This window comes from Euleptes europaea, chromosome 9 (assembly GCF_029931775.1).
Source record: "Euleptes europaea isolate rEulEur1 chromosome 9, rEulEur1.hap1, whole genome shotgun sequence".
Lineage (NCBI taxonomy): Eukaryota > Metazoa > Chordata > Lepidosauria > Squamata > Sphaerodactylidae > Euleptes > Euleptes europaea.
This window is the reverse complement of record NC_079320.1, coordinates 21,263,873-21,276,136: the sequence shown is the minus strand read 5'-3', so window position 1 is coordinate 21,276,136 and position 12,264 is coordinate 21,263,873. Positions and strand designations below refer to the sequence as shown.

The 12,264-nt window shown below is 40.6% G+C and overlaps 1 protein-coding gene across 1 annotated transcript in view; it reads left to right on the top strand.

Moving 5' to 3' along the window:
• The window catches only part of STPG2 (sperm tail PG-rich repeat containing 2), a 242,468-nt gene that overhangs the window by 50,567 nt on the left and 179,637 nt on the right, over positions 1-12,264 (top strand). The window contains exons 9-10 of the mRNA XM_056855812.1: positions 2,146-2,309; positions 4,454-4,543. Coding sequence (XP_056711790.1) covers positions 2,146-2,309; positions 4,454-4,543 — 254 coding nt within the window. The remainder of the gene's footprint in view (positions 1-2,145; positions 2,310-4,453; positions 4,544-12,264) is intronic.

Below are 12,264 nucleotides of genomic sequence, written 5' to 3'. Positions count from 1 at the left end.
GCCCTTGACTGCAAGTCTTTCCTTTTGTCCCCTAATCTACAAGGTGTGGGGGGTACCATTCATCTTCAGCAGAAGCCCTTTTTGCTGAGCATCCCATTTTATCATGTCCTCCATCTGTTGAAAGAAGAGCTTCTTTCCTGGAGGACATGCAACTCGGTAACCAGCCAAAGTGGTTGCAATATTTTTATGCTAGTAGTCAAACCAAATATCTCTTTGCCCCCAGTTTTAATACTGCCAAGCAGTGATGATTTGGAAGTAATTTTATATATTAATAAAGTTCTATGGTAAAAAGCCAAAAATATGTAGTACAGAGAAAGCATGGGAGATGGAGACCAGAACCTAGCCAACTGACAGCTTATGTCTATCTTTCCATAAAAAATATAGAAAATAAAATACACCTCAGAACAGGAGCCAGTCAAGTTCTATATGTCTAAAGGAACCCCCTTCTAATAATATATTTCTCTTAAAACCCACTAGTTACCCCTTGTACATTATCTTAAAGTTTCTCTCTTTATTCTGTAATGATGGGGAGGGGCTGTGGTCCCGTGGCAGACCATCTGGCCTGCAAAAAGTTCTAGATTGCCAAGTGCTGGCAACCAGGGAAATCCACTGGGGTGTGTGGAGTGCTGATGTTGTGACATAACTTCTAGTTTGAACTTGGAAGTGACATCATGATGCTCTAAGAATTGACTCACCACTACGGTTGGGAGCCCTATGGTGCAGAGTGGTAAGCTGCAGTACTACAGTCAAAAGCTCTGCTCACGACCTGACGGAAGTCAGTTTCAGGTAGCCAGCTCAAGGTTTACTCAGGCTTCCATCTTTCCAAGGTCGGTAAAATTAGTACCCTGCTTGCTGGGGGTAAAGTGTAGAGGACTGGGGAAGGCAATGGCAAACCACCCCGTAAACACAGTCTGTCTAGTAAACGTCGGGATGTGATGTTACCCCATGGGTCAGCAATGACCCGGTGCTTGCACTGGGGACTACCTTTACCTTTTAATAGTTTTCACCATAGAGAAATGCGAATTTCTAGAGCAGTCATGTCACAATTTTTTGGCCATAAACCAGAAGTGACACTGTCATTCCTTCCAGTCTCCTGCTGGTTGCTTCCTGCCCCTCAGAGAATGGCTACCCTATCCCTGGTTCAGTCCCCAACATCTCCAATGAGAAGGATCAGGTAGTAGATGATATAAAAGACCTTGACCTGAAACCTTGAAGAGCTGCTACTAGTCTGAGTAGACCATACTGACCTTGATGGACCAATGCTCTGACTCAGTGTAAGGCAGCTTCATTTATGTGTATGTGATGGGAAAGCCTTGGCACCTTATCTTGTAAGTTTTGGAAACAGAATGTTGGCACATAAAACAGGCCTCTGTAGTGCAATTGCCAAGCTATTGGACTACTAATCAAGTAGTCACAATTTCGAGCTTTGCAATGAACTTGCTAGGTAGCCTTAGGCAACCCACTCTCTGAGCCTCAGGAACCCTACTCCCATCTGCCATAGGGTGATAATACCAGTCCATTTTATTGGGCTGCTGTAAGGATTTCAAGACAATTTATGTGAAGTATGGTATTATAGTATTTGAATTTAAAAACAGTAGATAGTATTTCAGGCCTGATGATTCTTAAATGACTTTGATGTATAATGGTGTTCTTTTTAATGTAACAAGCTCATAATAGTAATTTTGTTCTTAATTGTGAACACTTACCTGTGTTAACCTAAACAATATTTTATTCATTGTTCTTTTTTATGTAAGATATAGAGGGCTTTGTGTTAAATAACTATATTGGACAGGTATTTTGAAAGTAACAAACCTGGCGCCTAATTCAGAGAACTGAAATACCCAAATCTGTAGAGACCAAGCTGAGTCTTACTCAATTAAAGGCAAGCTACATGATAAATGCTAGTGGGATTATGTCTGTAACCAAAATTGCAGTCCTGCTGCTGCTCAAATTTTATTGGCTTCAATCATCTTAATTTGGAGCAGGATTGCAGCCATAATTAATATGTACACGTACAGTTTGGCTTTGTTATAATACAGCGTTTTGTTCCTACAGTTTTGATTTTGAGTTAACTGTTTCTGGTTTACAAAAAAGTCATTAAAAGGTGTCTTCTAGGCTTACAAAATTTCACTGTGTTTTGTGTAGGTCCTGCATTCTATAATATCCTCAATTTCAGCTTATCGACAGGAAGTCATAAGAAAGCTTCTTTGGGGAAAAAGAAGAAAGATGCATTTGGTTCTTCAGCTCCTAGGCTTCTATATTTAGTGAAGAGGGAAGCTTTCACTACTCCTGGACCTGCTGATTATCAGGTAAATTGGTTTTCTGTATTAAAAATGGAGCTTTAATAACCATACCTATAATAACTCTGCACTGACCTGGGTAGCCCAGGCAAGCCTGGTTTTGTCAGATCACAGAAGCTAAGCAGAATCAGCCCTGTTTAGTCCTTGGATGGGAGATCACCAAGGAAGTCCAGGGTTGCTACACAGAGAAAGGCAATAGCAAACTACCTCTCTTGCTATGAGAACCTCACAGGGTCGCCATAAGTCAGCCATGACTTGATGGCACTTTCCACCATAGTGACTCTAAATTCAAATAGGTGGGAGAACCAAATTCTCTGCCTAGCAAATGGTTGGAAGCTGCATCCACAGGTTTTCACTCCAGACTGTTTACAAATGAATGCAATAGCAGATACTTCGTTCTACCTTTGGAGGGCAGGGTTATCAGTGATTATTACATGTGATATTTAAATGGAACCCTCAAGTTCAGAGGCAGTATGCATCAGAATACATGTGTTGAACAATGTAGAAAGTTTGTTACCTTCATGCTCTGCTCATTGGCTTCCTTGAAGATCATGTCTGCCTCTGATGGAATAGTGACCCAGGGAACTTGATTCATAAGGTCATAAGGTCGCCAGTATTGACAAAGGACTTGGATTCTTTGATCTATTCCTATAGGGATGAACGTGCAGGAGCTAAGCTTAACCAATTTATGGAGGGAGAAAGGAGGAGGAGTCGGAGTCATGGCTATCTATAAGCCAGTGCTGTAGTTGGCCAAATAATAGAAAGTACTGCGGTAGCTTATACAAAGATGTGCATCATCACAATTGAATGAGAAAATACTTCTTAAATAAGAAAGGAGGCATATATGGCTGAAAGGATTAATTAATTTTTAAATGTAGAGAAAATAAGTATCTTTAATTATTAGGAAATAACTAACATTTCAGCACTCATAGCTTTACAGTCAAACTGGAAAAACTGCCTCTTCTTCATGCAGCATCAATTAATTAGCAGAGGATATCGTTCTTTCTCAAGTTCCACATTATCAAACATATTACCTATGACTACCTAAGAGCCCCATTAACATTCCCTGACAGCTTAATTTAACAGAATTATAATCATGTGGGGAGGAACAGAATACATATTACCAAATATGTTGGTTGTAGGAACAATTTTCTTCAGCATTTCTCAAATGCAAATAATTTTTCCCCCTTAGGTCTTAATCAAGCTGAGTAGCTAACATATATTATCATTAGAAGCTATTAAAGATAAATTTAGAGATGGGTCTCATGATGGAAGGAGGTGGGGCCTGCCATTAAGATTTCTTAAAAGGGTGAATTATGCAAAATCTTATTTTATTTTTTATTTTTAAAAAACAGGCCCTCTTAAACGTCACTAATACCAAGCAAAAATACTTAATTTTTCAACACAATGCATAAGTATGGGTGTCTGGCATTTCCAGATATTTGTTTGTTTGAAAAATTAATTGAATAGAAGTCGAGGGATTAGTGGAGATGTATGCCAAGGAAGGGAAGAGGATCCTGTGTGTGCCTGTGTGTGTGTGCATGCATGTGCATTGTGGCCTTAATTTATTCTTAAATTTTTGAATCCCAAGCTTAATAATAGGGGTGTGCAAAAAAGAATTATTATGTTTTGTAAAATTTGGATCAGGGTATATTGAAGCAAAGTTTTTTGGGGATTCCCAAAAATTTCTAAATCCCCATACTGGTATGGGTCGTCCCCCACCCCCCAGAATCTGGAAAAAGAAGAAGCTCTTATACCCTAAAACTTTCCGGGGCTCGGGGGTGGGGCTGTTTTTTAAGGTAGATACACCAAATTTTCAGCATAGCTGCTGGTGAGTCTCTTTACAAGAATCCTAAGTTTAGTAAAGATTGGGTCAGGGGATCCAATTTTATGGGCCCCCAAATGGAGGAAAAATGGGCCCCCATAAAATTGTACCCCCTGACCCAATCTTTACCAAACTTGGGAGTTCTTGTAAGAAGAGTCAGCAGCAGCTATGCTGAAAAGTTGGTGCCTCTACCTTTAAAAACAGCCCCTCCCCCGAGCCCCAGAAAGATTTCCCATAACTATATTGGAGAAGAAGGGAGGGTGGTATTTAAATTTAAAGCTCTCGGTGAGAATGTTCTGTGTGTAACTCTTGTGTTGTTGGATTTCAGTTCAAAGAGGCTGCTGGAGCATCGCATAAAAAAGCAAAGCAGTTGTCCATTTTTGAGTCGACAGCAGAGAGAATTCCAGTAATTAGCACGGTAAGCCAACTTCAGACAGGCAGTTCGTCCTTTATGTAGCATCAGGTCTCTGTTCTGTTGAAAACATGGTGTAACAACTAAAATTATACATCCATATTCTCTCAACTCCAATTGAAAAAATCAGGCTAGCAGAGGATCACGCATGCCCTTTCTGTGGAATGTTTCATTTTTAGGAAACTGCATAAAAATCAAGTACTTTATAAATGTGCCATTTAACAGAGAATAATTTAATGTTCTACCCAAAGTGAAAATTGGCGGTCCTTTCTAAGCGGAGTAAGCAGTTGTAAACTCCAAAAACATACCAGTACTTAAATTATCCTCACACACCCACACACACCAATATATCTTCAGCAAAGAACTGTGTTGTTAATTAGATAAGCATCTGCCTTCCCTATGGTGTATTGCTCAGAGACAGGTGTTTAATTGAGGCTATTTAAGTGAGGCGTTAATTACACTTTACATCTTAGTCCTGGTGCAAACTTGGATTGGGAGACAATAGTTCCTCTCTTGTGAAAGCAAACTGATGCCGAGGGGTAAGCTGTCGATATTGTACACTGAATCTTTGGGGCAAACATCAAATGATGGAAGAGCAAAAGGCAAAAGTTTGCTAACCTGAGCTTTGTTCAAAAATGTTTGTGACTCGGTTGGACCTGCAGAAATAAATATATGGAACTGATGACATGCAGTTTATTGAACCAACCAGTCATACAAGCATCTGTGTTTTGTTAATAAAATAAACCTTAAAAGCATAAGAGGAAATCTACTCTTAGCTGTATCCTGTCTTGTCTTGTCAGTTTCTTCTTGGCCAGAAGTGGGGTTTTTACTGGTACTTGAGGTATAAAATTGAAAGTCTAGCCAAAATTGAAAGTCTAGCCAAAATACGGAATATGCAAGAATTCTCACCCAAACCAATACAGAAAAAGTAGCAGTACTGCTGATTGGCTGATATTGCTTGCTGATGAGTATAGATCCTATAAAACAATATGGCATCTATAGTGTAGAATTGTGCTAAAAGACTACTATGCAAAGGCTCCTTCTCTGCATGCTTACCTTCTAGTTTGGGGTTGGATGATTGTCCACAGCAGTAATCATCCATGCCAACCATGTCAGTGAGGAAGTGGGAGAGGTGAAACTGTTAAGGATAATATTGACCCAGGCAAATGCTGTTCTGTTCTAGAAGTGAAGCTGTAGCCTCCTGTGGCCCCAGAATGTCAGTGGAAAGCACCTCAGACATTTGTGTGTACCCATTAAATTAGAATTAGTGGTGTTTCTGGATTCCCCCTAGGATTTAGTGATTCTGATTTACCTTATCCCAGTTGTGGAAACAGGCTAATGCATTTATTTTCCATCCCTCCTATGGATTAAACTGTTGCCTTGAAAACATCACTCTTCAAATCTGAGGTTATAAATACTTGTGTTGCAGTGAATGCACTTTTATGACCATAACTCCGTCAGAAACACCATGTCCTCAAGTGGCTATGCTGTTATCAATGCCTAATAATGTATAAGACTCTGCATTTGAATTTGAGAGTTGTCATAGCAGAGCAGTATTGAGTATTTACTCAGATATTATATATATTGGATGAGATAACAGTTTGCTTAAATTAAATGACTATTAATGTATTGCCCTATCCCCAAAGAGTAATTATACCAGAAATTCCGAATCTTGTATATTCATTAGAATGGTTCTTTGATTTTATGTCATGTTTTTGTAATAAGTCAACAAACAAAGCTAACAACCAAAGACTGACCATATTATCTTGGAATGATGTTTAAATTAATGAGCAAACTATCATATTGGTGCGCTAAGAATAGTTCTATTTAGATATAAACAAATCTGTGAAGACTTGTTACAACTCCTGAGTTTTCCAAATGCTCATTTCCCATGGACCCAGCACCTTCTTGCATAGCAAACCTAGGGAATTGTCTGTAGAACATGGGGAAATAGCACTGTGTATCATCCCATGTATCTTCTTCAAGTTATTTGTACCACCTGCTTTTTCTGCAGTTCTGGATTCTCACTTGTGTATATCTCCCTCCCCGTGTAGTTACACCCTGGCTGTTGAACTTTATTATTCTGTCTTCACCCACAAGTATTTTGGAGATAACTTGTATCATCAAGTTGGTGGTGTTGCCATTTGAGTTGGGTGAACGTGAGCCAATTCTGGAAACTCTCCAGCACAAGCTTCATCTCCCCATAGATGCTTGTTCATCTGTCTTTGTCAGAGGGTCAGTTGGAAAATTCGGCAGAGGGAGCTAAAAGGGCTACACATAGCCAAACAGGACTATAAAATTATAAAATAGAATAAAAATTATCAACTGCAAGCCGTAAAAACTTAAAATAGCAGTGGCCATCGTGGTGTAGTGGTTATGGGTGCTGTACTCTAATATGGAGAACTGGGTTTGAGTCCCCACTCCTCCACATGAATGGTGGACTCTAATCTAGTGAACCAGGTTGGTTTCCCCACTCCTACACATGAAGCCAGCTGGGTGACCTTGGACTAGTCACAGTTCTCTCAGAACTCTCTCAGTCCCACCTACCTCACAAGGTGTCCATTGTGGGAAGAGGAAGAGAAGGAGATTGTAAGCCGGTTTGATTCTCCTTAAAAGGTAGAGAAAATCGGCATATAAAAACCAACTTCTTCTGTTATATTCATAAAGAGTTATCAGTCTTGAACCAAACCATACAAACAGCTAAAAAGATGGAAACCCTTTTTTAAAAGCCTAGTTAAAAAGAAATATTTTGCCTGGGACCTAAAGAGAGCATGTTAGGTACCAGGTGAACCTCTACAGGGAGGGCATTCAGAAGGAGAGGTGCCACTACTGAAAACATCCTGTCTCCGGTTGCCAGCAGCCTGCTCTCTGTAGGTGAAGGCAAAGAGAGCAGAGCTTGTAAAGAGGGCATCTGGTGGGTTGGACAGTATGGGGAGATGGTTCTTCAAGCTCCCCAGCTCTACGTTGTTTAGGGCTTTAAAAGTAGGAACCAGCACTTTGAATTGTGCTTGGAAATAGATGTGCAGTCAGTTATCTATGGAGCATCAGTTTCCACAATGTACTACTACTTGTGATTCCTGTATCTTGACTAGAATATTAGGACAAGAGGCGTCTATGTTTTAGAGCTTCCTGTGGAAGAAGATGTGATTGTCGACTGCAGCATTTTTGCAACTAATATTTGTAACAGACGGCCCATTAGTCTTTACTTAGTATATAATGATGACCAGATGCTCAGATATTAAGGCTTCTGGTTCTGCGAAATGAATAACCGTTAACTACGCCAATAACAAAAGCATTATTATAAATGAAGATTGTACACAATAATGATATTTAGTAGAAAATATCTGTATGTAAATTATACACTAGTAGAAAACAGCATAATTACTGACACATCATTAACAAGTACTATTTTAATCCTTCCATGTTCATATGTTACAGTTTTTATTTCCTAGTATAAGCGCACAAATGAAACTCTTTAAGTGTAAATGGAAGGTATAGGTAATATTTGTGGAAGCAAGGCACTTTGTTTATTTTAGACATATCTGAATAAAAATGTAAGTAATATTGTCTTGATTTTTTAACATAGTACTTCAGTTTTATCTTCTGTACCCAAGGTTAATATTTTCTCCCACCTAAAATCTCCCCCCCAGTCATCTGTGTCTTCATGGTTATTAGATCTGTGTGTGTGTGTGCTTTGTGGTTTTATTGTTGTATGATTATGTATTGTAAACTGCCTTGGAGAAAGGCGGAATATATATATTTTTAAATAAAGAAGCTATATGGAAAATCAGAGTAAACAGAGGAATTGTTATGGTTAGGGAAGCCTCTGGGGGACAGGTTAAAAAGTACTTAAGCGGTAGTAGAGGGGAAGATAGGGCTGTAAATCTCTACTCTCTCACTTCAGAAATGTTTCTGGGCAAAAATTCATTACAGTCTTTTTACTGTATGGATTTTGTTGCTTGGGGCAGGATGCATGATCTTGAGGAAACCTGCAACCGTAACCGGTTTAGGATTTTAGTGTGTGTGCTTGAATAAATGTTGTGTTGTTTTTTTATGCCTAAATTAGAACAGTGTATAAAGGACCGTGTTACTCCATAATGCTTTTATGTGATTAAAAACAAATTATAAACTTCTGTAGTGAAAATGGTTCCTATTAAATTTGACTGGAAGCTATCGGATGTAATCTACTATTATTATGCTGCTCTAATGAGAACTGGTAGTAGGTTGCCATTAGAGTGTTAATAGTGTACTGTACCACACAGAGATATAGATATCATTAAATATCGAGTGTTTATTGCCGCTAAATAGTATCAATTTGTTATGGAGAGAGGTTGCTCTCATATAGTTTTGTACTTTGCCCATCTTGGGATTTTTGCTGCTGCTGTAATAGCCCTAAATGCATATGAATCCCATATGGATTTGTTTCCTTTTCCCAACTTTTTTGTATTTCTGGTAGTATTTTATAATGTTCAGTTACACACAGAAACTGTATACCTCAGAGAGAGAACTGAATTATTTATATAATATATTTAGACCCTACCTTTCATCCATGGTCCTCAAGGCAACACAACTAGTGTTTTTAAATAACTTTTGAACACATGAACACATGAAGCTGCCTTATACTGAATCAGACCCTCAGTCAGTATTGTCAACTCAGACTGGCAGCAGCTCTCCAGGGTCTCACGCAGAGGTCTTTCACATCACCTACTTGTCTAGTCCCTTTAACTGGAGATGCCAGGGATTGAACCTAGGATCTGCTGCATGCCAAGCAGATGCTCTACAACTGAGCCACAGCCCCTCCACTTTTAAATGCAGCAAAGGCACAACTGGTGGTAGCTGTTAAATTCATCAGTTACGTTAGATGGCACTATATGGTCAAATAAACAACAAATCATGGTGTGAGGGGATGGAGTCTCAAGGCCCTTCTGTCCCTTCTCGGTGGTTCTCACAATATCAGACCCCACACCAAATACTGTCCCAAGTCTCTGTTCGGTAACACCGCCCCTTCCTCTTATTCCCCGAGGGTGCCAGAAACAAACTAGGTAATCCCTGCTACCACCAACAGCTCAGAGTATCTCCTGCTAAACAGAGTCTTATGTCTAGGACTCTATACCTGCATTCCCAGTTAGAGGCTCTACTGAATTGCTGTGCCTCCCGTAACACTCTTATAAGTGAGTGTGTGTGTGGAAATCTATTGCAAACTGGCAAATTTGATCTATCACACTCCAGCGATGGTGAGCTTACCTACAGCCCCTCCCTGTTACCACACTTCAGGTGGCAAGACTGAACAGGCATGGTGTTTTCCCAGCGATCAGGCTTAGGACATCCAAAATATAAGACAGTTTAATAAATGAATAAAAAGAGTACACATGTTCTGTTCAAGCATTCAGGCTGAGAATGGCAATGAAGAAAACGAGTTGGTTTTTATATGCCGACTTTGTCTACCACTTAAGGAAGAATCAAACTAGCTTACAATCACCTTCCCTTCCCCTTCCCACAACTGATACCCTGTGAGGTAGGTGGGGCTGAGAGAGCTTGAAGAGAGCTGTGTCTAGCCCAAGGTCACCCATCTGGCTTCATGTGGAGGAGTGGGGAATCAAACCCGGTTCTCCAGATTAGAGTCCACAGCTCCAAACCACCGTTCTTAACCACCATGCTGGCTCAAAGAAATGATGAAAACATGCAATCCCCTTCCTATACACTATAACTTATCCTAAATGATGTTTAATTAGGACAGGCTAAGTTTGCTCAAAGTAACAGTGGTTTAAAATTCATCATTACCTTTGTTCTCATGGTTGGGAATTATCCCCATTGCCCCTTGTCACATGAACAAGATGGAGTCTCTAGGTAAAAGCTTAGCCGATCATGGCTTGTTCTTCCTTGCTCAGAAGCTGGAAACTGAAGAGTAAGAGAGCTGGAAAGAGCTCCCCTGGGAAAGGGCACCACCTCCAGGCTTGCACCCCTGAAGGATGGAGGGAGGGAAATGGAGCCTGCCCCGTGCCACATTCAGTTTGGCCAGGGATCTCCTTTGCCATGTGCCGCTCAGCCAGGCCACATGCCTGCTTCGTCATGCTGCACAGGGTTTTGCCAGGCTGCATGCCTCCTTCCCCACCCCATACAGGGCTTGGGCCACCAGCTCACAGTGGGCAATGGCAGCTCTCACCTGCCTTCCACAGGGCGAGGGCTACCCCTCACTTGGAGCCTTGCTGGCCTTGGCAGGAAGGCAGCCCCCACCCCGGCCATTGGCCCACCGGGACTTTCCCCAGTGGCTTTAATGCCCAATCTGCCTCTGATTCTCAAATTAGGAGGGTTGCCAGCTCCGGTGTGGGAAATACCTGGAGATACTTGGGGCGGAGCCTGAGGAGGGCGGGGTTTTGGGAAGGAAGGGACTTTAGTGCCATAGAGCCCAATTGCCAAAGCTCCCATTTTCTCTAGTTAAACTGATCTCTAGCGGCTGGAGATCAGTTGTAATAGCAGGATATTTCCAGCTAGTACCTGGAGGTTGGCATCCCTATGAATTAGGAGGGTGGTATGATTCACAATAATGATAATAAAAGGTATCTGAAAACCAAGGGAAGCTAGTGGGGGCGGGGGCGGGAGAGAGACTGTGTCATTTATTCATAAGACAGCAGCAAATAAAGTTTTGAATTCTGTGGTATGAGGAAATAGGAAATGGAGACAAATGCCTTGAACTGAATCAGACCCTTGATCTTTTCAGGCCTGGAGCTCCCTGGGGTTTGAGGCTTATCTTGCCAGCTCCGTTGCTAAATATCCTTTGGCTGGAGATTCTGGGCACTGCACCAGGAGCCTTCTTGGTGCAGGCAATGGGCTGTGCCGCTGAAATATGGTCCTACCTTTTTTTCAGATCCTTTATGTGTACTTGGAGGCAACGTCGGCCTTTGCAAAAGAAGTTAAAGAGTTCAACAAATCATTAGAATGCTAATCACGCCCTGCATGGTTTGAGGAAATTCTAATTGTAACAGATTGTACTAAAATGGAACAATCCCTGATGCGTTCCTATATGTTTCTTCCTCATTTGCTGGGCTAATGAAGGAATAAGATTTATATACATGTCAGATTAAAAATAAACCTTTTATAGGCTTATTCGGGTGCTTTTTCTAATTCTAGAAACATTATGTCAGTCATGCTGTTTTATCAATTTTCACTTAAAAAGCTCTGTGCCAGACCCTGCTGTGTGACTGTCCCTTATCCCCTCCAAACTTGCAAGTTTCCACTATTTCACTTCATTACCCGCCCTTCGTCTGTTGCTTTGAATTAAAATACATTTCTGCCGATCAAAGAAAGCAATTGCATTAAAACTTCATTTAACCAGTTCATTTGAGCCCTAGAATTTGGTTAGGAACCAATGAAATTCCATTGTAGGGCAGTTGTAATCCTGTTTCTACTAGCTTGAAAAGACATTGCAGACACAAAAGGGCAATTAACTGAGCACAAGGACTTGGGTAGTTATTGCTGACTGAGGTATTTATCTATTGAAAACTTTTGCGTGGTTTTATGTGCGACAATTTAATATTCATTTTATGAAATGAATTACCCTATTAACTTACAATAGCGTAATAGTATTTTATGTTTGACTTGCACTGTGATGCCATATGGCAGTGGAGAGCCGAAGCTCTCTAAACATTTATATGTTTCTTTTGTTTTCTGATAGCAAATTATCCTTCCAGGAATTTGTAAAGTGCCTCTGTGCTGAGCATTAATCTTAA